The sequence below is a fragment of the Rhipicephalus microplus genome, chromosome 6 (genome assembly GCF_043290135.1).
Source record: "Rhipicephalus microplus isolate Deutch F79 chromosome 6, USDA_Rmic, whole genome shotgun sequence".
Lineage (NCBI taxonomy): Eukaryota > Metazoa > Arthropoda > Arachnida > Ixodida > Ixodidae > Rhipicephalus > Rhipicephalus microplus.
In genome coordinates, this window is record NC_134705.1 from 193048275 (window position 1) to 193076128 (window position 27854).

The 27854-nt window shown below is 42.3% G+C and overlaps 1 protein-coding gene and 1 long non-coding RNA gene across 13 annotated transcripts in view; one reads left to right on the top strand and one right to left on the bottom strand.

Moving 5' to 3' along the window:
* LOC142765773 (uncharacterized) overlaps positions 1-27854 on the top strand; it is a 133216-nt gene that overhangs the window by 84066 nt on the left and 21296 nt on the right. The window lies entirely within an intron of this gene.
* LOC119168195 (uncharacterized) overlaps positions 1-27854 on the bottom strand; it is a 114184-nt gene that overhangs the window by 79470 nt on the left and 6860 nt on the right. For 4 of the 12 annotated variants that reach the window (XM_075867391.1, XM_075867393.1, XM_075867387.1 and 1 more), the window contains exons 3-27: positions 22724-22942; positions 21225-21281; positions 17818-18078; positions 16969-17010; positions 15681-15743; positions 14626-14673; positions 12590-12625; positions 10934-10978; positions 10270-10323; positions 9925-9978; positions 9581-9634; positions 9236-9289; positions 8888-8941; positions 8543-8596; positions 8198-8251; positions 7853-7906; positions 7508-7561; positions 7161-7214; positions 6816-6869; positions 6471-6524; positions 6129-6182; positions 5784-5837; positions 5435-5488; positions 4167-4220; positions 3703-3756 (exon numbers count right to left, since the gene is read on the bottom strand). In XM_075867391.1, the coding sequence (XP_075723506.1) occupies positions 3703-3756; positions 4167-4220; positions 5435-5488; positions 5784-5837; positions 6129-6182; positions 6471-6524; positions 6816-6869; positions 7161-7214; positions 7508-7561; positions 7853-7906; positions 8198-8251; positions 8543-8596; positions 8888-8941; positions 9236-9289; positions 9581-9634; positions 9925-9978; positions 10270-10323; positions 10934-10978; positions 12590-12625; positions 14626-14673; positions 15681-15743; positions 16969-17010; positions 17818-18078; positions 21225-21281; positions 22724-22942 (1689 nt within the window). The remainder of the gene's footprint in view (positions 1-3702; positions 3757-4166; positions 4221-5434; positions 5489-5783; positions 5838-6128; positions 6183-6470; positions 6525-6815; positions 6870-7160; positions 7215-7507; positions 7562-7852; positions 7907-8197; positions 8252-8542; positions 8597-8887; positions 8942-9235; positions 9290-9580; positions 9635-9924; positions 9979-10269; positions 10324-10933; positions 10979-12589; positions 12626-14625; positions 14674-15680; positions 15744-16968; positions 17011-17817; positions 18079-21224; positions 21282-22723; positions 22943-27854) is intronic. The other 8 variants (XM_075867388.1, XM_075867389.1, XM_075867392.1 and 5 more) reach the window with 8 other exon arrangements.

Consider the following 27854-nt stretch of genomic DNA (forward strand, 5'->3'; position numbering starts at 1 on the left):
TTGTAATATCAATAAGAACTTCATGCGTGAGGTTAGTTAAAAATACGATTGCGGTAACAACAAACGACCCCATCATGCTTACCGCCCAAGTTTTCACCACCACACAGGAAAAGAAAAAAAAAATAAACCAGTTACGCTTCAAGATGACCGATAAAAGAGCGAGACTGGTGGCGTTTCTTTCGTCAGGCTAAGGCAAATATGCTTTGCAAGTGTTTGTGGTGTGTTGCGTCGCTCCTGTTTTAAAACACTCTCTGTTAAGCTTTGAGGTGGTGGTAGCACGAGGCTTCGATTTCAGAGATGTTTTCATTACTCCATATTGCATATTGAAATGGTTTGCAGCATCTATGGTTTGCAGTGCAAGCACAAGTATGCTGAAAAACAAAAGAGTGACAATGCTGCTTCCGTTCCTTGATGTTACGCCACTCCTTCAGGACTTCCATGCTTGCGCTGTATACCCTTCCAGTATTGACTTTAACCAACTGACCAAAAACGCTGTTCTACTCTATATGGGCGTTTTTACACCTTCATAAACCCATAAAATTCGTGAAAGGCAGTCACGAATGGCCACGCGGTGCACTTAACACAGAAGAGCACAAGTCTGCAGACCCTGAAGTGTATTCAAATCAAAATGGAAACATTCTTCTCCCTAAGCGGTTTAATTCTCTTAGTATAAACGGAAAACATTTTTGGCAGTTATTGGAAGGTATTTTGTGGAAGTGTGTGAAGTTTGATTTACCCAAATTATGCAGCACATACGTGCTTATGAACATGATGGCTTTCTCATAAGAAGTAGAAGCAGAACTTTATGAGTAATGTGCAGTGATGCAGGCTAGAGAAAAATTTTCTTTGTAATCAATAATTTATTGCTCTTTCAGTAGGAACTAACTCCTCTAAGTTTTTCTCAACAATAATTTACAAAACTCACTATTCTTGATAATTTTCTTTTCGCCAGTCTTTGAATATATACATTCGCATTTTTTAAAGCTACCCAATTCTTCGCGGATCCCCCAGAGTGGGTGTGAGAGCACAAGTTTAGAATCTACATCTACATCTAGATCTACAGCGAATTTTATTTGGGCGGGCCTCAGCCATGGCTTAAACATCGGCCACGAGCCCTTCGTTTCGGGCGGCTTTCTTGGCTCGCTGGACGGCCCACAGTTGTTCTAATGCGGAGCTGAGAAGAGCTTCCTCCCAGCGCGCCTTGTGGCCTGCGACTGCCTCTTCGTGGTTTTGGTCTGTTCTGTCTTCTAAACTCGAGCACGTGTTCCCGTAGTATGTGGGCAAGTGTTGCCCTGTCATCGCAAACCGGGCTCTTTTCTATGAAATACACATCAGGCAAACATAGACGAAAGAGAACGGCTTTCGGATACGTATACGTGTACTATTCGCAGTTGTCTCTACGCAAATGGCCGTTTTTTTTTATTTGATTTGTTGTGTAGTAGAGGGTACTTGCGCTTTCCTAGCTTGTATAGTGCAGCGTTATTTCATGGTAAGTATAGCGGCACGTATACCCCACTGTTGGGTTAACAATTGCCTTTATTTTGAGTGGACCAGTGGTGAGTACATATATCGAGATTTACCGAATGTCTGCGAAACATACCAGTTTATGACGCCCTTAAGCATTACCGCAAAGATCACGGATACGAAAGGCTTGACCAAAAACAACTTCAATTCTAAATATAGCGCGCAAAATGTTTTTGGGGCCTCCGTAAAATTATTCTTTTGCGCTTTAACTAGACACACAACTCAAGTTTTTTTTTACTGCGTTGATTTAGCAGTATGTGTATGCAGCGCATTTCATTCGTAATGCTCTCTGTTGGGCGTTATGCAGGCGAATGAAAGAAAAAATGGAATCTCTTTGTTATACCACAAAAAACAGCTCAAAGTAAAAGAGTGAGAACAATAGGCCACCCATTACACACGTGGCCCCATTGATCGCAACTTCACAGAGTGACCTTGCAGCTTTTATGCTTTCGCGGAATCTGAAAAATCAACAATACTGTACTTAAAGTCGGAACACTATTCATTGATTGACGGATGTGTGGGTTTTAACGTCCCAAAACCACCATAAAATTATGAGAGACGCCGTAGTGGAGGGTTCCGGAAATTTCAACCACCTGGGGTTCTTTAACGTGCACCCAAATCTGAGCACACGGGCCTACATTTCCGCCTCCATCGAAAATGCAGCTGCCGCAGCCGGGATTCGATCCCGCGACCTGCGGGTCAGCAGCAGAGTACCTTAACCACTAGACCACCATGGTGGGGCATGAAGCACTATTCATGAATCACAAACTCTCAAACTGCAGGTCGAAGGCACAAAGAAAATTCACCTCAGTCTTTACGGCACGCTTCTGCTGTAGCTGCATGGTCGAGGGGGGATAATTTTTTTTGTAGAATGCATAGTCTGTTGTGACCACCAAGCGCAAGCGGCAACAGTGTACGTGGGTGACGAACTTCTGGCGCAGTGTGAATTGACCGTAACATTAGCATCGTGACGGTGTGAGTTGTGGTGTGCCCGTGAAATTGTACATTCAAATAGCTTTCCAAGGAATTATTCGCGCTCAATGTTTTGCAGTAGACAAAAGAAGTGAACAGGTAATTAAATGTTATATTTTTGGAAGACCATCATTCAAATGTGATTCTGTATCTTGTATTTGTTTGTCGCACTTTCCCGTGCTGATTGACATAACTGCACATGGTATGTCGTATATGCGGTTGATAGTTCTATGTGTTTTTATATGCTGATTAAAATACGGCTTCAAGCGAGGCAAGCGCTGACATGTGGTTAGTCGTTCCTGGTTTGTTCCTTGCGACAGCCGGAAGGGAAACATTAGAAAGTAGTGCCTCGCTCGTCTGCTTTGCTCACGTTCTATTTTTTTTTTGTGGTCTCAGCAGCTAAAAAATTTCACGCAAACGAATTCGGAGGAGCCCTGCAACACTTTTTGGAGCATGGTCTTACAACGCTACCAATCGGTAGTCGAGGCTGCCAAGAAACCGCGAGCCAAATATTAGAGCACAGCACACAGCGAAACATTTAAAACAAATCCAAAAAGTCAACTGAAATAGCTTTCTCATCTCTGGGCAAATGACGTAAGAAGCTTCAGAAATGAATCGTCACTGCAGTCTTTGTATGTTAGCAGGGGGTGGTATGGATCCACCGTTTTGACAATATTTTCTTTCGGGCAGCAACTGTCTACTTTATTGGGTTAGCTCAGTGTGCGGCTGCCGGGTCAGTCGCATTGATGTTTTTTTGCAAACATAGTAAGCAACTAATGTTTTTGAAATGTGTGATTTCTATGATATTGAACTTTATTACACCTTTAATGAGCTTTGTGGAAAATGAATAATTGACGAGAATCATAAATATTTTAAAGAAACAACATGTTTCGTTTTGTTCTAAAAAGCTGTATTTGTGGCTGTCATTATTCCCTTTTATACAGTGCCTCGTCCTAACTGGACCAAATTCTGTCGAGATTTTAGCTTTAAAGCACCCGAACAATTTGAGCAAGCCAACCGAGAGTATGAGGCATTGTTACGATAGAAAGACGAGGTATACTTCATACCCTAGAGCTTATGTAAGTCATGGTACGAATTTTCCTCTTTCAGATTACTTGAAAGATACGAAACAATTTGAGAAATGTTTTATATACATCGACATGAGTAAAGTGAGTAAAACATGAAGATATACAGATTACAACGCACCTACTACACCTGGATATCCGCCACCGCTGATTGCAAAGCCACCTCCAGGAGGTACTAAAGGACAAAAGAAAACGTAGATTGTCAGGAGCACACCGTTGAAAATTGATCTGTCATAACACGGAATTAAATAGTACACAGATAGAAACAGCATTCAGATACAATAATGACATGGAATCGCCCCAGAGTACTAAGAGTGAGTAACGGTTATGCGGGTGCGTTGGCTTAGCGGGTGGGTGTCAGGAAAGCTGCAATCGCGCTTCATGTGAGATGTAGTATGGCGCCTCTATTTCAGACGTGTTCATTTTATCGCGACCCTGAAATCGCCAGGGTCTAAAGTCTCCAGAACCTCAAGAGCATCCAAGCCAAAATATTGATACTCCTTTCTCCAAGTGTTTCCTTATTGCTAATAATAAATAGACTGAGGGGAGTCACTAAGATACGCACTTGTGCGCTTTACAACTCACCTAGTCCACCTTGGTGTAGTTTACCACCAATCCCAATGACACCACCAGGAGGGACTAAAGAAACGAAAGGGAGTGTTAGAGGATACTAAAAAAAGAGTGTAATTACTTCGTATTTTTTGCATACACTTTTAAAACTTAAATATTGCCGAGCTTGTCATGGTAAGACGCTATGTATGCGAAAAAGCACGAAAAAAAAAAGAGAAAGTGCCGCTCTAGTCGCTGTGACGTCACATATTTTGACCACATCTTCTTAATTTACGTAGTTCCTGAATGAAAAAAAAATATTAGGTCCGTTATCCTTGGTAGACTTTACAGACCTAGTGAGCCATGTTTCAGGAAATTTCGTTCAGCAAGCGTGACCGCAATACGAAAAATACACTTTGTGAAATTTGTGAAGTTTTATGCACTGATGCATAATTTTTGGCTTGGCATTAAACTTGAAAATGAAACTTTGTCCTGCACTTTCTTCTCTCTTAGAGCAAACCTGTGATGGTGAAATAACTACATTAGAGTACCCAATGTGCAATTTCTCATTCTAGGCTAAGTCACTATTTCGCATTAATGTTCCTTCAAGGAATGTGCGCTGAAGATTAAGTTATCATACAAAAATAAAGCAAGACACACCGATGCCGAAAGGGTTCAAATACTATGTTTATAATTAGGTGCTCTAGACTGCAAAGTGGGCTGGACGAGTTCTCGTTAGCATAGTGAGTGGCTGTAAGGGAATAGCAGATGTAGTACGATGCTTCTGTTCTGGACATTTCAAATTCATTGGTGCTTACTACGCCTTTAGAGGGTCCGGACAATAGCCCGAAGCTTATATGAGCAGATGGCAAAAAGCTGTCAATAACATGAAGAAATGAATTATGTGACGGGTTTAACGTCCCAAAACCCCCAGATGATTATGAGAGACGCTTTAGTGGAGGGCTCCAGAATTTTCGACCACCCGGGGTTCCTTAACGTGCACCCAAATATGAGACATGGCCTACAGCAATTTCAACTACATCGAAATCGCATCAGCCGCAGCCGGGATTCAACCCCGCGACCTGCGAGTCAGCAGCCGAGTACCTTAGCCCCTAGACCACCATGGCGGGGCAATAACATGAAGAAGGAAGTCACTTCTCATACCATGACTTGTATTCAGATTACAATATGAATATGCTCGTATGCAAGTATTCTAATAATATCAGTGTACTGTGAACAAAATCTTTTCGATCAGTCGGCTTGAGTGCGACCATTAATATATGCACGTCCCGAACAATACTCACATACGGCAACTGGAGGTAATCTACCAGTAATTCCAACGCCAGCACCAGCAGGTCCTAAAGAGGTAAAGGAAAACATTGATGATCGCAGAAATATTCCACAGAGGATTGCTCAAGCGTACAATTGAAACAAAAAAATTACGAGTACCTTAGCCACTATACCACCGTGGCGAGCCAATAACATTAAGAAAGACGTCACTTCTCATACCATGAGTTGTATTCAGATTACTATGTGAGTAGGCTCGTATGCAAGTATTCTAATAATATCGGTGTACTGTGAACAAAATATTTTCTATCAGTAAGTTTGAGTGCGACCATTAAGATATGCATGCACGTCTCGAATGAAACTCACCTACAGCACCTGGAGGTAATCTACCAGTAATTACAACGCCAGCACCAGCAGGTCCTAAAGTGTAAAAGGAAAACATTAATGATCGCAGAAATATTCCACAGAAGATCACTCAAGCGTACAATGGAAACAAAAATTTACGAGTACCTTAGCCACAAGACTACCGTGGCAAGGCAAAAAACATTAAGAAAGAAGTCGCTTCTCATACCATGAATTGTATTCAGATTACTATGTGAATAGGCTTGTATGCAAGTATTCTAACAATATCGGTGTACTGTGAACAAAATCTTTTCTATCAGTAAAATTGAGTGCGACCATTAAGATATGCACGTCCCGACTAAAACTCACCTACAGCACCTGGAGGTAATCTACCAGCAATTCCAACGCCAGCACCAGCAGGTCCTAAAGAGGAAAAGGAAAACATTGATGATAGCAGAAATATTCTAGAGAAGCTTGGTCAAGCGTACAATGGAAACAAAAAAATTACGAGTACCTTAACCACTAGACCACCGCGGCGGGGCAATAACATCCAGAAGGAAGTCGCTTCTCATGCCATGAATTGTATTCAAATTACAATATGAATATGCTCGTGTGCAAGTATTCTAATATTATCAGGGTACTGTGAACAAAATCTCCATCAGTAAGCTTGAGTGCGACCATTACGATATGCACGTCCCGACTAAAACTCACCTACAGCACCTGGAGGTAATCTACCAGCAATTCCGACGCCAGCACCAGCAGGTCCTAAAGAGGAAAAGGAAAACATTGATGATAGCAGAAATATTCTAGAGAAGATTGCTCAAGCATACAATGGAAACGAAAAAATTACGAGTACCTTAGCCACTAGGCCACCGCGGCGGGGCAATAATATTAAGAAAGAAGTCGATTATCATGCCATGAATTGTTTTCAAATTACAATATGAATATGCTCGTATGCAAGTATTCTAATATTATCAGGGTACTGTGAACAAAATCTTTTCGATCAGTAAGTTTGAGTGTGACCATTAAGATATGCACGTCCCGACTAAAACTCACCTACAGCACCTGGAGGTAATCTACCAGCAATTCCAACGCCAGCACCAGCAGGTCCTAAAGAGGAAAAGGAAAACATTGATGATAGCAGAAATATTCTAGAGAAGATTGCTCAAACATACAATGGAAACGAAAAAATTACGAGTACCTTAGCCACTAGACCACCGCGGCGGGGGAATAATATTAAGAAAGAAGTCGATTCTCATGCCATGAATCGTTTTCAAATTACAATATGAATATGCTCGTGTGCAAGTATTCTAACAATATCGGTGTACTGTGAACAAAATCTTTTCTATCAGTAAGTTTGAGTGTGACCATTAAGATATGCACGTCCCGACTAAAACTCACCTACAGCACCTGGAGGTAATCTACCAGCAATTCCAACGCCAGCACCAGCAGGCCCTAAAGAGGAAAAAAAAAAAACATTGATGACAGCAGAAATATTCTAGAGAAGATTGCTCAAGCGTACAATGGAAACAGAAAAAGTACGAGTACCTTAGCCACTAGACCACCGCGGTGGGGCAATAACATTAAGAAGGAAGTCGCTTCTCATGCCATGAATTGTATTCAAATTACAATATGAATATGCTCGTATGCAAGTATTCTAATATTATCAGGGTACTGTGAACAAAATCTTTTCGATCAGTAAGTTTGAGTGTGACCATTAAGATATGCACGTCCCGACTAAAACTCACCTACAGCACCTGGAGGTAATCTACCAGCAATTCCAACGCCAGCACCAGCAGGTCCTAAAGAGGAAAAGGAAAACATTGATGATAGCAGAAATATTCTAGAGAAGATTGCTCAAACATACAATGGAAACGAAAAAATTACGAGTACCTTAGCCACTAGGCCACCGCGGTGGGGCAATAACATTAAGAAGGAAGTCGCTTCTCATGCCATGAATTGTATTCAAATTACAATATGAATATGCTCGTATGCAAGTATTCTAATATTATCAGGGTACTGTGAACAAAATCTTTTCGATCAGTAAGTTTGAGTGTGACCATTAAGATATGCACGTCCCGACTAAAACTCACCTACAGCACCTGGAGGTAATCTACCAGCAATTCCAACGCCAGCACCAGCAGGTCCTAAAGAGGAAAAGGAAAACATTGATGACAGCAGAAATATTCTAGAGAAGATTGCTCAAGCGTACAATGGAAACAGAAAAAGTACGAGTACCTTAGCCACTAGACCACCGCGGTGGGGCAATAACATTAAGAAGGAAGTCGCTTCTCATGCCATGAATTGTTTTCAAATTACAATATGAATATGCTCGTATGCAAGTATTCTAATATTATCAGGGTACTGTGAACAAAATCTTTTCGATCAGTAAGTTTGAGTGTGACCATTAAGATATGCACGTCCCGACTAAAACTCACCTACAGCACCTGGAGGTAATCTACCAGCAATTCCAACGCCAGCACCAGCAGGTACTAAAGAGGAAAAGGAAAACATTGATGATAGCAGAAATATTCTAGAGAAGATTGCTCAAACATACAATGGAAACGAAAAAATTACGAGTACCTTAGCCACTAGGCCACCGCGGCGGGGCAATAATATTAAGAAAGAAGTCGATTATCATGCCATGAATTGTTTTCAAATTACAATATGAATATGCTCGTATGCAAGTATTCTAATATTATCAGGGTACTGTGAACAAAATCTTTTCGATCAGTAAGTTTGAGTGTGACCATTAAGATATGCACGTCCCGACTAAAACTCACCTACAGCACCTGGAGGTAATCTACCAGCAATTCCAACGCCAGCACCAGCAGGTCCTAAAGAGGAAAAGGAAAACATTGATGATAGCAGAAATATTCTAGAGAAGATTGCTCAAACATACAATGGAAACGAAAAAATTACGAGTACCTTAGCCACTAGACCACCGCGGCGGGGGAATAATATTAAGAAAGAAGTCGATTCTCATGCCATGAATCGTTTTCAAATTACAATATGAATATGCTCGTGTGCAAGTATTCTAACAATATCGGTGTACTGTGAACAAAATCTTTTCTATCAGTAAGTTTGAGTGTGACCATTAAGATATGCACGTCCCGACTAAAACTCACCTACAGCACCTGGAGGTAATCTACCAGCAATTCCAACGCCAGCACCAGCAGGCCCTAAAGAGGAAAAAAAAAAAAACATTGATGACAGCAGAAATATTCTAGAGAAGATTGCTCAAGCGTACAATGGAAACAGAAAAAGTACGAGTACCTTAGCCACAAGACTACCGTGGCAAGGCAAAAACATTAAGAAAGAAGTCGCTTCTCATACCATGAATTGTATTCAGATTACTATGTGAATAGGCTTGTATGCAAGTATTCTAACAATATCGGTGTACTGTGAACAAAATCTTTTCTATCAGTAAAATTGAGTGCGACCATTAAGATATGCACGTCCCGACTAAAACTCACCTACAGCACCTGGAGGTAATCTACCAGCAATTCCAACGCCAGCACCAGCAGGTCCTAAAGAGGAAAAGGAAAACATTGATGATAGCAGAAATATTCTAGAGAAGATTGCTCAAACATACAATGGAAACGAAAAAATTACGAGTACCTTAGCCACTAGACCACCGCGGCGGGGGAATAATATTAAGAAAGAAGTCGATTCTCATGCCATGAATCGTTTTCAAATTACAATATGAATATGCTCGTGTGCAAGTATTCTAACAATATCGGTGTACTGTGAACAAAATCTTTTCTATCAGTAAGTTTGAGTGTGACCATTAAGATATGCACGTCCCGACTAAAACTCACCTACAGCACCTGGAGGTAATCTACCAGCAATTCCAACGCCAGCACCAGCAGGCCCTAAAGAGGAAAAAAAAACATTGATGACAGCAGAAATATTCTAGAGAAGATTGCTCAAGCGTACAATGGAAACAGAAAAAGTACGAGTACCTTAGCCACTAGACCACCGCGGTGGGGCAATAACATTAAGAAGGAAGTCGCTTCTCATGCCATGAATTGTATTCAAATTACAATATGAATATGCTCGTATGCAAGTATTCTAATATTATCAGGATACTGTGAACAAAATCTTTTCCATCAGTAAGTTTGAGTGCGACCATTAAGACGTGCACGTCTCGAATGAAACTCACCTACGGCAACTGAAGGTAATCTACCAGCAATTCCAACGCCAGCACCAGCAGGTCCTAAAGAGGAAAAGGGAAACATTGATGATAGCAGAGCTATTCTAGAGAAGATTGCTCAAGCGTACAATTGAAACAGAAAAAGTACGAGTACCTTAGCCACTAGACCACCGCGGCAGGGCAATAACATTAAGAAGGAAGTCACTTCTCATGCCATGAATTGTGTTCAAATTATAAAATGATTATGCTCGTGTGCAGTTATTTTAATAATATTAGTGTACTGTGAACAGAATCTTTTCGATCAGTCGGCTTGAGCGCGACAATTAAGATATGCACGTCCCGAATAAAACTCACCTACGGCACCTGGAGGTAATCTACCACTAAGTCCAACGCCAGCACCAGCATGTCCTAAAGGAAAAAGAAAGCATTGACGATCGCATAAATCTTATATGAAGTATTGCTGAAGTGTACAATGGAAACTAAGAACAGACTGACAGCGCAATGATTTAGATAAAATGGCGAGATAGTGCTATATATATATATATATATATATATATATATATATATATATATATATATATATATATATATATATATATATATATATATATCGCTTAGATTGCACGAAGTGTTAGTGACAAATTTGTGAGTGGTGGCTGTCAAGGTATAGTTGCAATGCTGCTCATACAGGATGCAGGACGCTACTTCAGTTTTGCCAATTTTCAATTCACATCTTCGAAATGTCGTATTAACATTTTTACTTGTATATGGAGCCTCGAAATCCCATACAAGCCAATCAGCAGAGACCCTGTGATGCTTCTAATAATACGGAGGAACATTACAGTGTCCTAACTCTTCAACAGTATTTTTATTAAAATAAAATAAAATAACAAAAAAGTCCCAATATGAATACTGTTCTCTCGCAGTGTTTTATGACCCCTAAATACTTCTAAAACATTTGATCTTTAACCAGAGTGAAGCATAGCCACATGTCTGCATTACTATTAGTCTACATTACCTGGATTTATTCCACCTCTTCCTTCGATGCCAAAGCCAGCTGGTCCTAAATATTAGAAGGAAAAAATCATATAGTTCACAAAAATACTCCATTGAACATGAAGCATCAAACAAAAAAGTGAGTGAGTAAAAAAAAATGAAAATGGCAGGGCTGAGCCCGTCAGTCTATTCTGCAGTGGGAAAAAGAATAATGAAAAAAAAAAGGGTAGAGGTGAAAAAAATCACAGCATATCCACAGAGTGAATGATGAGTGGAGCGAATCTTCGAAGGATTTCATCGGTGAACTGTAAATCTATCCGTCTGACTGTCTGTGTATTGAAAAAAGTCGAGAGAGAGAATAAAACATTTATTTGCGACCAAGGAAGGAATGTCGGTGAGTGGGATCCTTAGTCCAGCATCCCATTGGCACGAGCCGCTGTCCACGCTCGTCTCACGAGGGCTTCTTGGGTCTCCGGATCCGAGCTGGACGGAGTTGCCTCCCACCCTACAGTGTTTGTTGTGCTCTGGATTGTAGAGGTGGATTGTGTGGGCATTACCATACCATGTGGTACAGGGTGGCTGTTTTACTGACGCAGAACCTGCACTGTGGTGCGTATGTGTAGGGATCTATCTTGGACAGTATGTATGGATTGGGGTAAGACAAGGTCTGCAGGCGGCGCCACGCTACCTGAGATTTCTTACTGAGCTCTGGCCTCGGGGGCGGATGTTTCCGTCTTTCTGGTCTTTGATGTTCTAGAATACCTGTGTTTGTTAGAAGCGGGTCCATACGCATAGCCGGGGGTGGGTGCGATATGGCGGGGTCGGAGGTCCGGAAGAGTAATTATCTGGCTGAGACATGGGTGAGCTTATTGCCTCTAACTCCGCAGTGGCCGGGTATCCACATCAGCTATTTAAATTAGCCCTCTGAGCGTGAGGACGAGAGTTGTGCAAGAAGCCGATGCGCAATTGGTCCAATGTAGCCATTACAAAAATTTTGGTAGGCTATTTTTGAATCTGTTAGAACGAAGGTGAACCTTGGATTTCGTAGGGCGAGGGCAATTCCTGCTTCTTATGACGAGAGCGATGCTAGTGCCATCCAGTAAACAGTTCGCGTACTAGGAGTGGCTATTACAGACAACTACGACAGACAAGCGTACACCTTAAGGAGCTTCGCCCCTAAACATCACTGTCACCGTCGACGTAAAAGCAGTTGTGCGCTTGATATCACAGATGGTGAGTACCGTGGTTGAAATTAAAGCAGCTCATTCAGTGATTTATGCAAGTGGTATGCCTAGCCCCATGCACCAGCTCTTGTCTAAGGTCAAGCAAATAAACAAACGCACCAGAGGACAGTGTGGCAGCAAAGTGGTCAAGTACAATCGTGAAAGAGAGCCTAACCAGACTGCTAAGATTTGCGATTTGTCCATGCTAGCGTCGTAGATCGCTCTCAGTTCATTCATGTTCATTTCATATGTAGTACGACGTTTTTATTTAGAATGTTTTCATCGTAGTGACATTTTTTACGCCTTTAGTGATTTTTAAGACGTTGACCAGTATTTCATCTACAGACGCAATACCCCTTCGTAGTATTTTGGAGATACTGAAATTCCCCATATATATGTATTTTTAAATTTAGTTTGACTAAATTTAAAAAGCACACGTATAGATCACAACTCACTTGGATGCGTGGCTCCGAGTACAAGGCTACCTGGTCCTAAAGAACAAAAAAGGAACATTCATGGTTGATAAAAATGTTCTGATAAAGTATGGTTTTTAACATTGTAGCAGCGTAGTAGAGATGCTGATATCAAAAGGGACTATGTTTATTGACAGGAAAGTAGTTTATTGATTGGAAACGTGGCTCACGTAATGTTTGTACTATAGACCAAAATATGCTTCTGAAGAGCAAAATGTACGTCCCACCTGTGACGTCTGGAAGGCTGTGGCAGCGTACGACATTAGGTGAGAACGCGCACGTGTCCTTTGTAATGTAGGTGATCAACTGAAAGCCGAAATGTTTGAAAGTACCTGTCACCTGTTGTTCTGCCATAGGTCTCACGAAATTGACCATTTGGTTTTTCGAACATGCCTTAACTTTTCCAAGTTCAACAAATATTTGAAGTCCACTCTGACAAAACGGCCGCCGCGTTGAGATATGTCCATCGCGCGTTCATGCTTCGGGGAAGTAGAGCAATATAACCCCTCCGCCAGCACGACGAGGTGAGAAAGTAGGAGTATCAGGAGCAAGGTTATTGTGGGAGAGGAGTGTTAGGTGTCGCTTCTATACATCACTTGTGTTGTCCGTCAGCACCACCCGCACCGGCCACAAATGTAGCTCACCTGCATAGTTTTCACAACTTCTCAAATGACACTTTTTGTGCTCATTACGGAATGGTGTATTTTGCTACTGACTGCTTTTTAACGTGCCCCCAGAGTTATGTAGAATAGATATGATTACGCGCCTGTTTCGCGCTTTCTTCTGTTGTTGTGTGTTCAAACCTGTTCTTGATTTGTTTATATACGAACCATTGCTAACTTTCCCAGCTTACCACGGGTATGATTACACTTGAAATCCCGTAAGTAGGGCATATTAGTATTTGTTTTAGCATTTATCGCAGTCCCTCTACAAGAACCAGAGGCAACAGAGTAGTGCCTGTGTTCGGCGGTTGTCACTCGGTCTTAGTCTTGTGTGTGTCCTAGACGCTTGAATGATTATACTGATTTGTGTTGTGAAGTGTTGCACGGAATGACAAAATATGGCTGGAAGGCTTATAAAGCAACGCGGTGAAAAAAGAGACTGTCTTAGAAATAATTTTGGCATGATTCTTCGGACCACGTTGTGACTGCACTAATGAGCTTTACACAGCTTCAGTATCGTCATAGTGAAGCAGGAAGAGAAATCAAGGAAGAAGCGAATAAGCCACAGAAAGCAATGCTTATGTGGCATCCACTAAATTTATTAAATTGAACTCCCGCATAGGCACTAAAAGCTTCAAGGATATCTTTTTATATCTGTAAATATTTAGATGTCTCAGAACTTTCATCACATTAATTTTCATCCTCTGTTACAATTTTCTCCTGCTTATGCCGCTATTTAATTTTAGGAGGTATACTTGCCCCGTTCGTTCTCTCTCTCTCTCTCTCTCTCTCTCTCTCGCGCACACACACACACACACACACACACACACACACACACACACACACACACACACACACACACACACACACACACACACACACACACACACACACACACACACACACACACACACACACACACACACACACACACACACACACACACACACACACACACACACACACACACACACACACACACACACACACACACACACACACACACACACACACACACACACGCACGCGCGCACGCACGCACGCACGCACGCACGCACGCACGCACGCACGCACGCACGCACGCACACACACACACACACACACACACACACACACACACACACACACACACACACACACACACACACACACACACACACACACACACACACACACACACACACACACACACACACACACACACACACACACACTGCGTTAAGAGCTTTATGAAAATGCAACTGCGTTTGCTGTGAATGATAAAAGCCTGAAAATTTCTTTTGATTCAGCAGTCTAAAGAAATCATTAATGAGTAATTAGGCAATAAATTTTATTCTAGGTGTAATATACTCTTACCTGAACCGCTTGCCGTTGATCCGCCTCCATACGAGACACCACCATATTCTACAAAGGAAGAATTGGGAAAATATTTGCAAATTCAACTGTATTTTGATGTCTTAGAGCGCCAACACCACGATGTAATGATGAGACACAGCCTAATGGAGGAACCTAGAATAATGTTTACGACATGTAGTTCCTTGATTTTCACCTAAAGCCGAGTACTCCGCTTTTAGTGCAGTGGGCCCTCATTGATGTGCTGCCGCCGTGACTGAGAATCAAACGCACGTCTTCGATCTTGGAAGTGGGACGCCTTACTTGCTGCGCTTCCATGGAGTGCATAAAAATGTAATCAATAAATGTTATACCCCTGGTTATTCATACAAATCTCCGCATAAATACTGTGCCTTTGTGCCTAAAGGTTAGCGTTATAAAGCAACAACAATATTTTGTAGAAATTATTAATACACTTGAATAAGGGCTAAATAAAGCGAATGTGAGGGTAAATGTTTTCAATAGTAGCATCAAATCGATAATTTGGATGGAAATGGAACCACACTTAAGTTTTCAAGACATGTCCAACCTAATGGAAGCAGTACCAAATACAATTCCCTTCCAACAATTTTTTATTACATCTAGCTTTAACCATGGCCATGAATTTTAGTCCTGTCCGGACGAACTACAATTTTGTGTTATATTCTCACCACCTATTAGTCTTTTCATTTCCACAAATCTGGCGGCTGATGCGTTTCGTCTGTTTCTTTTCTGCTGCTGTCGTTTCACTTTTTCAGCACGGCTTTATCAATCCTTGTTTCAAGAATTTCTTACACAAGGTCTGGTGAATATTTCCTTCCAGAGACGACGTGAGAGCGTACGAGGCAAGCTATAGATCTTACTTTTATACGGAATGCGTCCAACTTTACGCGCAATGTTTTCTATTTTATGGAGGACTGCATGGCACATGTACTTGCTATGTATACTATTTCACCATCATTGCTAAGAGTTCTTCAATTTTTAATGTTCAGTCAAGCGACAATGCTGATAATATTTGAAGCTTATGCAGCGACACTCACGCCAGACACCCGTTGCTCCAAACGGACTTCCTCCTACGCCACCGAGGCTACTACCCGCAGAACCTAAAGCACAAAGTAAAGCAAAAGTACAGCTGACTGGGAAGTCTCTGCAGAATTATAAGACACTATTTCGCGGGAGCAAGGTATACTACTAAGCAGAAAACACGTAAGATATGAACTGCCAGAATGCTCAACAACGAGAAAACTGTGTGATGACATGTCAATCTAATGCTGTTATATGTTATATGTTATATCCACGAGGATTTCTCAGAGCTACAATTTTACGCATTGATATAAAAATATGGAAAAAACTGTTTTATTAAGAGGTGCAGCAATGAATGTGATAGCAAAAAAAAATTATATTTTATACGAAGTAAGGCATGCAGCCAATTTTTTTTTAATCAGGTCTCACGTTACTCGACAGAACGCTGGTTTAAGAAAATACGGCCACTCCAGAGACCGAAGTGGTTTTTGGTACTGTTAGTTCTCTACACATTAGGTGTTTAGAGCCCAGAAAGTTTACGGGACGTCTCCTCATGCTTGTCGAGATAGCGCACGTGAACTTCAAACGCCACAGCCTCCCACCCTCCCCGGCCCTCTCTTCACACTCCTCATGAAAAACAGGTGGGCGTTTCGTCTATGCTTGTGGGGCAATCGACAACAGGCCTGGCGAACATTGTTATGATATCTAATGCGCACAGCGTGCACGGAGATGACCGGGTTGTTTTATTTTCACTCCAGCTGAGTTCGTAGCCCCTGCTAACGAGCTTTTACTTGCGGTAGATCATACGGCGAGCGGGGGGACGTTATTGACTCTTACTGTATACGAAAAAGGACGGTGATCGCAACGTCTAAAGTGACGGCGAAAACCCACCTAATGTGGTTATACTACTGCATCAAAAAAAAGAGAAAACGCCAAGAGCTCATGGTCATTTCTGCGAACGTGAGGGTATGGAAACACAATCACAGATGTGCTTCCTTTGCGGATGAACTTGGTCGCAAATAACTCCCGGTTGAACTGCAAGCAGCGCCTCTAAAATTTGCTCTTATGTATTTGCTGCTCAAGACTGGAAGCTAGTGGAAACAAGCCATATGTGCTTCAGGCGGTAAAGTCTAAGGCAGCTTTGTTTTACTGTGTTTCCGTAAGCTTAATAGGTCCGACTCTGCAGTGTCACGGTGACATTTGTGCAGATAACAAGCGCAAGTGAGTGCGAATATTTCATTTCGGAAGCTTTTATAGCGCATCTAATCTTGTTAGACTGCATAGTGTGGGAAAACTCGCACGCACCTGGACCACCCAAGCGACCACCACGTGCCCCTCCAACAAATCCTGAAAAAGTGCAATGAACAACGTGTCTTACAGTATCCTTTTAGAAGCCCGCACATGCTTGAAAAGCGAGCTAAGGCTTGTTGGATAAATTGACGTACGTGCATGCCCTTAAACTGTGTAACTGGTTTGTCATTTTCTCTACATAGCTTCTTCACATTTCCTAATCTGTTACGGCGGTATGCGGAACTATATGTTACTGTAAACAAAAACAATTGTAGAGGAGTAAGCAATACTCTGAACATGAACCGTTGCGGAAACGGTGGTTCCAGTGACATATACGGTTCCTTGAGCTTTGATGGCGTGTTACGTCGGTGATTATGGACGGCAATGTTGGCCGCTCTAGTTCGTTACCAGCAAACGGGACCCAAGAGATTCCTATGGGAGCGTATGAAGGCATCAGGTGAAGTATCATCTAGTGTATTAACAAGTATTACACTATTACGAAAAAACAACAACTTAAGCTCATTCTAATTACACAAATTTTTTTTCATTAGCACTGACATGCCACGCAGCTTCATCATTCTAACTAGAATAACATGGTAATGTTATTCATTTCGTGACAAGAAAAGCTATGTGACGATAGCATAATTAAGGAATGATTCCAACTATATCCCAACTTTACATTCTACTATACAGTGACAAAAATATACGTTGCAAGTTTAGGGACCCTTATCCCCAGGGAATATAATCAAGAGCAGCCGAAAACATGTAATATTGCTAGAAGTTTGTATATCACTCATGCTTGAAAACCGAGTGGCTCCTGATCTTTAGCTGAAAGTATTTGGAGTAGGAAGTAGCTGTGCTCACCTGGTCCAAAAGACCCAGTACCTCCAGCGTTATTCGTGGCACCACCCATGGCATTTCCCGCGAGGCCAGCTAAGGTACTTCCAATGACACCACCAACAGTACCACCTAAACCAGTACTGGCAGTACTGCCCAAGCCACTGGTTAGGCTGGTTGCCAAGCCACTCCCCAGTGCACTGCCTACCGCAGATCCCACGCCATGGCCCGTGGCACCGGCTAAGCCACCTCCCACGGTGCCAGTGCCCAATCCCCCGACGCCAGAACCTGAAGAAATTAGGAAATCAACAAGTTTCTCGGCAATCCGAAGACCACTGTAACTAGTTGCATATCGAATAAATATACCAGGTAGCAAAGAGTCTAAAAACTATGCAAAAATGCATGAGCGTATAAAAATGGCAAATCACGAGAAAATAAAGCACAGTTAAAGTACCTCGGCTTTGTTGATTGTACCCAAAAGGCGCAATCAGTCGCTCGAAAGCCGGCTGAAAGCAAGAAGATTTCTGAAAGAAAAAATCTTCTACCCAATCATATGGAGAAACTGTGAAGAAACAGAAACTGTGTGTAGTAAACAGAGTTTAGCAAAAAAGTTCTCCATTCACTTGGCAATGGCAGTAAAAATTCGGGGTAGTTGTTAAGGTAGGATATTGACACACATCGCGAAAATGACACAGACAGAGTAAAACAGAAGGGATATGAAAGACCAGCGACTCGTAACCAAAAAAGTATGAAGAGTACATGAAAGTAAAAAAAAAACATCAATATTCCGCGGAAACGCATAAGACGGTGGCCGTAACTTCATTGTAACGCTTCATTGTAGGTGATTTTACCTGTTGCCTAAACTCCCCATAACTCTAGTAAAACAGCGCTGGCGAGCAGATTGTAAAAGACAATAAGCTACATATCTCGTACTGGAGTTCTTTGAAAAGCCACAATATCAGGAAAATCTATAGATGCTTTTATACAGCGTGTTTTTGTTGGAGAATACAGATTTTTACAAAAGTTCCAAAGCTTTTAAACCGATGGTGTCCACAAAAAGAGGCTCAACGCTCAGGTGAGAAAATGTTGCCACATTTAAAATTTGAATGACGTAAGTAATTAGCAAAACAGGCATTAGTTAACTGTTTATATTGTTAATTTCAGAATATTTGTTCATGTTGCAAAATTGCAGGCATTACAATTTATGGCATACCTATTCTTTGAAAACTTTTGAGAAATATTTAAACAAAATTAAACATGATTAAACATAATAATTAAAATTAAAATTAAATTAGTTTGAGAAATAATTAAACAAAAAATAAAATAAATTGAGCGAGCCAATCTAGGCCACACCAAAACAGGGCCCTCTGCATGCGCAAGAAATGTGCGATCAGGCTTAAACAAGACTGAAAATTCACCTAGGGAACTATCAATAGACGCACTTCGCAGGTGAAATTTTTGAGAAAGAACACCAATCCTTCATACACCGCCAATAAACAGCTTATTTTTTTGCGTAGTGGTAGTATTGTGGCTTTTTTTTCGTTATCCCGTTATTTATCAACGAAAAATAAATGTTTATAATTGATTCATTTATTAGCTGATTAGTGTATGGCACTATTCTGTTCATTAATTGAAAAACTAGACACGAGTAAAAGTCTCACAAAAAGCAGCATCCCAGTTGCTGCCACCTATAGTTTTATGCATTGAAGTGATAGAAAAGATCCACATCACATGTTTCTGGAACACAGCACACACACACACACAAAAAAAAAGAAACTGATAGAAACTACACATTAAGCACAAAGAATAAGTGGCATGGTAGAATATTCTGAAGGACTTGTCGTTTTTTCTCTTAACCGACATTCTGCTGCAATTAACTGCTTTTAAAAGTTTGTCTCATCAGATTTCAGATGTGGCCTAACCAAAACGGCAGAGAGCTCAGTTTTTGTATCGTCTGGGTTGGGCCTTCACTTTCAATTATTAGAAGCTCAAAGTACGTATTTCTTTAATTAAAGAGTAGGTACGCCACAACATGTCACGTTCTACAACTTTTAAACCTGAGCAGCAGCCCTTAAGTTAACTTTAGGATAATTAAAAGTTTTTGTTCGTCGCTCATTTCACTGTACTTTTAGACACGGCATAGTTTTTTAGCGCATATGTGTACAGTTTGTTTGTGAAGACGACAAAGGAGTGACCGTCATAGAATTTGTATAAATAGAACAAAGTAAGAATTCGAAACACCCTTTGTAACATAAAGGCCTATATCAGTGGTCATTGCCCTGGTGATAATTTCAAAAATTGGACGAAACTTGTGCAAGTCTTACATTGTACAACTGCAATATACAGGTCGGTGATAAGCGTACAGATGCCTCTTTTTTTTCATTCAGTGGTATTTCCCAGGCTTTACAGCCATAGTTCTTATTAGATAAATGAATGTCTGCGTTGCGGTGTGGTTTTTACTAATTCTGGGAAGCTTCCAGTTCTGCATAACAATACGTCGCCGAATTCGAAAGACGAGAAACAATAAAGGAAGCAACCATACACGATCAAAAATTAACCTATTCAAACGCGGCAAGCTTTCTGAACTGCTAGAAGCAATTTCTCATCGTGTTTTCACACGTGCATTCTGGAACGTCAGTTTTCAACGCATTACCGCTAAAAAAAAAAATTGGATGGTGTGGGCCTTTTCTTCCAGCGTTTGTATGTTGCATGGTTCTTGCATTTATCATACCTTGCACCTGAAATTCTAGTCTTCTGCTAAAATGTTATCCAGCTCAGCTACCATAGACATACTACCTATACCACATGACCTTCTAGTCTTCGGCTCGAATGTTAGCCATCTCAGCTACCATATACATATTGTCTATATTGCAAGGGTTTACATCCCAGTGGCACATTTCAAAAAACTAATAAAACCTCATGCGCTCGCAATAGTAAAACTCTCGAGGATATGCCTTCACGATGACACCGGTTGCGTGATCTGAATTTGAGTAGCGGTCATCGTTATTAGTCACGATGGACTGAAAAACAACGCGAACAGGATGGGCCCAAGGAAACTAAAGTTTGGCGCTGTTAACTTCTCGCGCTGTCAAAAATGTTTATTTCAGCGTGACTCTTTCAGTAGACCCAATTTTCATATGAATAGAAAGAGTGCTTATAGAGGCGCAGCGTTTCTGTGTATGAAATTTATTTCAGCTGGCAGTTCTGATCGGGGAAAACCATCTTCTTGCAATATAGTGAAGATGTGATATAACATACGACTTTCAGTTTCGATGTTGGGTCTCATTATAGCCGAATTTCATATTCACACTTGCGAGGAATAAGGTGTGTGGTACATGACATATCTTTGTTTTCTTTGATACTTTAAAGCTGTTTTTACATTTAGAGATTCTGGAAGAAATCACGTTTTGCAAAATAACGCTAAGCAAACTTACCTCCCAAACCAGCTATTCCAATAGATGGAAGTCCACTCCCGAACCCTCCTCTATGTCCTGTAAAAGAAGACAGAAAAAAAAAAATTGAAGATGCTTGAGCTTGATTTCCAAGAGTCGAATGCGACGGCGTAGTTGTACCGTGTTCTTATAGCCTTGTCAAGCCTGGTTTTGTTTACCGGTTAACATCTAACCTGTACTGCAAGAAAAGAGAAAGTGTGGACTACCTCCGGCACCTGCATCCATACATGCGGCGCGATGAAACATGGCGAAACGAGAGTGACCGTGGGCTCTTTGCGCCATGTTGCGGTTGATATACAGGCCTCGGCCCCGCTGAAGCACCTCCGTGATGTTCGCACTACCTACTGTAACTAGTGTATATAAACACTTCGCCTTCAGTGTGCTGGGGCATGTACGCATGTAAGTCGAGCAGCTGAATGCATCGCGCCATGGAAGGAGGTGTCGCAGGTTTGAATCTCCGGTCTCAAAGTGCCGAATTCGTAGGATTTCTTAATTTGCGTCGACATTACCTTTTAGTTCAAAGAACTGAGCCGGCCGGCTGACTGACTCAGTCGCGTTCCACAGGGCCAAATAAAGTTATTTTTCTTCCTTCCTTCCTTTAGGGATCGCGCTATCTTTTCGCTCAGATCGAACGATGCCATCGCCGACCCTGGAATATCTGCGGAATCACCTCCTCACTACTGTCTCTACCATAACACTGTTGTCTCTACCATAACACTGTCGAAAAAATTCCTTCTGCAAGCATACATGCGGCGTCTCTTAGACATCTTGTTTCCCAAACACCCTCATGCTACAGAAGCACATACACAAAACATCCTTTACAGTTATTATTGAAAGTGTTAACCATAACAGGATCTGCATTATATGCTCACCAGCAATAGTTAATCATATTTCGCTGGGCTGTGCTGTATAGGTGTCCCAATCGAACTTAGTGTTATTGCTCAGAAAAGCCAGCACCTACAGTGCTGGCTTTGTTCTTTCGCATGTTAGCGGCTCATAATTTATCACCACATGAATGGCAAGTGAGATTTGATTTTGAATGTAAATTAATATTCCTACTATGCTGTTTAAGAAGGCGTGAACTAGAACCAACAAAAAGACGCAGTGTTTCTTTGATTGTCTTACACATGTATTATGTAATTATTTCTTACGAATCATGGCTTTTCCTGATTTACACTTCGAATTGAGCATAATTATTTAAAACAGCTGTAATTATGATTGAAGGTGATACGATCACGTATTATAAATGTAGCCGCCTTGGGATGAGATTCTTAAAAAAATAATGAATCATTTAGCTGTTCGGAAATCCCCCCTTTTTAAATGAAAAAAAAAACACGTAAGTACTGGCTCACTCAACCGGAATATAGTATTTAGTAGTATAGGAATTTTCGCTTCACAACATAAGTTGAAAGAAAATACAGGTCAGTGTCTTTGAACAGTAACCACCACTGTACCTTAATCAGGTGAAAGAGTCGACTCACCTCCACCACTCAACGAAGTAGATGCCACGCCTCCCGCACCGTTTGCAATGGTAGAACCAATAGCACTGCCCGCAGCACTGCCCACGGCACCACCTAAGCCACTGCCGAAGCCGCCAGCTAATCCATTGCCCACGCCAGCGCCTATGGCACCACCAAGTCTACTGCCAATGGCACTGGCTGGGTTACTGCCCCCAATACCACCAAGGGTGGCGCCAGGTCCTGACACAGTAAAAGAAAAAAAAAAACTGAAGTGTCATTTAATGAACTCCGCGAAAAACAACATTGTAAATAGGGTAGCGCGAACAGGCAGGAAGGCTGATAGGAGCTCGAACAGGAAGGTTGATATGTCACTGTGAAATCAGCACAATGTTACGAGGTGGACGTAAATTACGCCATACATGACTTCCATGCCATTATTATCATGCTCGAATGTGTCATATGTCTTTGTAGTCTATTCATGTCACGTGGTACCAAACTTAATATCACGTGACGTGATATGTGGAGCTATATCGGAACAGCCGCGAGGACGCTATGAGCGTAGCATGTAATCATGTTTCACATGACACGCATATCATGATTATCATGTTTAGACGTGTCATTTACCTTCATCGCCTATTTACGTCACGTGTTACTAAGTTTGGTATATGTGTAGCTAGCGAAACGGCTGCGAGTGTGCTGTAAGCGTAGCATGTAGTCATGTTTTACATGACACGTACGCCATGATTATCATGTTTGGACATGTCATTTATCTTCGTCGACCATTCACGTCACGTAATGCCGAATCCGGTATATGTGGAGCTAGCGAAACAGCCACGAGCGCATCATGAGCGTGGCATGTAGTCCCGCTCTTACATGGCACGCATCTCATGATTATCATGTCTGCATCAGTCATGTACTTTCGCCATCCATTCACGTTCCATAATACCAAATTTCGTATGTGTGAAGCTATAGCGAAACCACCGCAAGCGCACCATGAGCGTGGCGCGTAGTCATGACTAGTCATAACATGAAAATCATGACATGCATGTCATAATTTCCACGCTTGGGTCTGTCACTTATGTTCGCCATGCAGTCATGTCATATTATGCAAGTTTTGTAACGTGTCATGTGAACAAAACCACCGCAAGAGCAACAAAGCCCCGAAGTATAAATTATGACATTCAAGACATACATGTCATGATGTTCATGTTATGACCAGCCAATTATGCTCGTCATACAGTCATGTTATGCCATACCAACTTTCAAGTCATGTTATATCATACCAGCCGGGAACTTTTTTAGGCAGCTTGCTTCGAATGTAGCTTGCACCAAGAACTTCCTTGGTTTCTGTGCACTCTTGCTGCATCGCCCAGCAACCTCACTCGACCCGAGTCGACGTCCCCAGCAAACTCTCGCGATGCTCACGTCACACGCTGCCGAATCGCAGTCCTGCCGCTTTTGTGTTCAGCACGCTTCCTAGAGATGCAAGCTTCCAGTGCCTAGCCCACGTAGACAACTGCCGGGGTGTCATTTTTTGCGTCTTGATCACGTCTCAGGTCACACGAAGGTCTTCTCTTTTGTTTTCTAGCACGCGTTCGCGCCTTTTTAAACGTTGTGTACGTCTCGTCATCAAACTTGTTTTTTCATCCTTTGGCTTGGTCGATGCCACCTTGATAAATTCAGGCCTTTTTAGCTCTTTGGCCGCTGGCTCTGGCGTCGCTCCGTTTAGAATGGTGTGTTTCACTGCACAGACGTGCCTACACTTGCTCTCGTCGCTCGACAGGCATACCTCCATACTCTAGAACGTCCCTTCACTCAATGCTTCACCTCGACTTGAGAAAATTTACGACAGCGCCGTCTCTAGACAGAGCAAGTCACCCCTTATCACCGATAGTGTGCATCGATTCTTGAGAAGCGCAGCGTCATTCTTAAAAGAGCAGCAACGCTGTGCTCAGCTCGTTCAAGCGAAGGACGATATTCGAGTCGGGGAGCGTTCGTGAACACGTGGGACAGATTGCCAAGCCCGAGGAAAGTTATCGTGGTGTGCTGGTTGGCAAATCGAGAAGACCACGCTTTTCTGTGTTCGTGAGCTGCATCGTGGATATGTGATGCGTTTTGTGCACTGGATATTCGCAATATGTACGGCTGCAAATCCGAATAATTGGTTGATACTATGTGGCGAATCTTCGCAGCAGAGGGACCGAAGTTGCGAGTGTTTTCGTTTCCTAAGGACAAACTAAGAACAAAATGGGAGCGTGTCGTTCGTCGAGCTGACGTTTGCATTCCTTTTCTTCGTGACCCAAAGGTACGTGTGTCCGTAGTACATATTTCCAAGTCGTTCCGAATGGCACCATCTCCACGATGTTCCGTTCTTGCTCTGAAATGAAGGTGCCATGTGTGTTTCTGACTTGTTAGCGTAAGTCCTGACATTAAAATAGTAAACGCGCGTGGCAGTACGTTTTCAGAACAGGCCTTTTTCTTTCATGGTGGCTAAACATTTTGCTATCGGCGATCAGCGCAGCGGGCTTCTTGTATTATACCTATTCTTGGTTGAGAAAAATGGAAGGAATGCTGCCGCATCGCAACGTGTGTCGTTTTTGTGCATAGTGCTTTCTTAGCGGCGTTCGGACCACTTTATTGCGGTATTAGAATTTTGCGCCAGTTTTGTCGGCACGTTAGCCTATATGTTTGCTTGAAACTTAGATGTGTGTGACACTTACGGTAAAGTGCTTCCTGAAATGGTCTTCAGGTGTGTGAGCTTTACTTCAAGCTAGAATGTTTAAGAACTACTATAAATATACCGATTTATGAACCAGCAGTGCAGTTGAAGCGTTCGATAGCGCGCTCTTTGACTTTTTCGCGGAAGAAATGACTGACACATAGTATTCCAAACGCTTTCAAACGTCGTACATTATGTAAAGCAGTGCCCTTTTTGACACAAGAGGCAGAATAAAGATGTTAACTCGCCGCAAACCCTTTATATTTTAGCGGGAGATGACGGTAGGAATGGATTCACAGCATCCCGTACGCGTGCTCCCACGGGCAAAAACGAGTGACTTCACGGCGGTAGTGAGCAAACCTGCAAATACTTTTTTTTTAGGTGGCATCGGCTTGGTTCACTCGAGTAGAACCTCCTCTATTTTATCACTGCCAGCCAGATGCGCCTAATCCAGTCATTCACCACCCTTTCCTTTAGCCCTTTTCCACCCTCGCCCATCGCCTAGTTTTCGCGGGTGCTTTGCGGTCGTGGGGGAGAGGAACCCTCTTGCAGTGGGTCACTATGGAAACATAAAGTAATTTTTTGTTCAGCTGTGTACAGACCCCTGGGTCAGCGTCTTGCATTCCTCGTGTTCACACGTGTTAGCGGTCACGTTGGCTCCGTAAGGGAAACGGTGTATCGCGATAGTGTGTCGCCGTTCGTTGCGCTATGCGGGCAACCAATGGGGATGCTTCATAGTGACGCTGCTAGATCACCCGCACTGTGAAGTGGTGTGGCATTGCTTCGAACCACAAAGAAGAAGCGTGGAGGAACAAACCTGAGAGATGTATGATATTTTGGAGGGACACGCATCTATCGCATCTCTATGGGAAAGCGCTAGGCCGCACGTGTGATGCATGCAGTAATATCCCACATGTGGCATCGCATCACGACCGCTATCTGAACTAATCCCTGTATTATAGAACGTCCCTTCACTCAACACTTCACTTTCACTTGAAAAAGCCGATGGGAGCACCATCTCCAGTCACGACAAGTCACTGCATATCAGCGATAATATGCTGCGATTCCTGAGTAGCGCCGCGCTATTTTCAGCCAAGCGGCGGCGCATTGCTTAACTCTGTCAAGTGAAGGGTGAAGGTCGAGTCGAGGAGCGTTTGTGAATACGGGGGTTAGGCGGACCGACGGCTCCGGTTAAAGGGCGCAGGTATGCACTGACATTGAATGAAACAAAAGAGGCGTTGACTCGCGTTCGTTACTAGAACATTGCAAGCGTGCTCTCACACCTGTACGAAGCTACTTCATCGTCGTCTTTTTCTGCCTCCGAGAGGCTCACGGCTACTCATTGCTCACGACTGCTTATTGCAGTGATGTACGAGACGACCAACCAAGACTACCATGAGTAGCCACCACTGCGGGTACTCATATGAAACTTACGGCGAACCGAGCAACTAGCGCTAGGCGGTGCTGGCACGACCGGCTGGTTGATTCTACGGAGGTCAGTGGTTGACTCGAACACTCCTCTTCATACGTAGTAGTGAAGGTTATTTTTCTTATGTTTCTCTTATGCACATTTCTGTTTTATGTGAGTCAACTTCACTCCTGTAATAGCCCGCAAAGGGCTGACAGTATCAATAAATGAAATGAAAAACGTAGCTTCAGCACTGCGTAGGCTGTGGATGAAAAGTTCCGCACACAAAATGCGTAAGCAAGCACGTTTAGCTTTTGTATTTCATCGTTGTATGCGCGTGTTCGAGCGGAGCACGAGCCAATATATGCACGAAGCTTCACGACGGCCTGCATAAGAAGCGCCAAAATACAAACGAAGTCTTTGCGATGGGCTCTGGCCGCGTGCTATCGGAGCTGAACGTTGATGTAACGATTAAAAAAAGAAAAAGAAAATACGCTGAACAATGCAGAACAAGTTTTTTTTTTATTTGAACATGCGGCAGGCTTTTCATGGCCCATGCAGGAGCGGATACAACAAAATACATACTAATCATCGAAAGAAAATGTATAACGGAATAACAAAAAAGAATATAGACTGTCAACAGCTCATAATTCACATTGGACACACTGTATTATATTCACAAATGATAGAATGGTGTAACAGCACAAAATATTGTTATCTAGTCTATTCAAATGGTGGATAGCTGACGGAAAAAGGAAATGTTTGTGACCGTTAACACGACTGAAAGGTTGGTGGATAGTTTTACAATGATTCCGTTGCGATGAGTGTTTAGGCGGGTCTAGCAGATGAGATCGTGATATGCGGAATAGACCATGATATAATTGGTGAAGAAATTTGAGCCACGAGATAATTTAATTCTGCGTTGCGAAAGAGGCTTTAAGTTTGCCCTTGCGTGCAAGCTTGCAGAACTGGATTGCCTCGAGAAGTCTGAATATACAAATCCAACTGCCAATTTTTGTATTCTT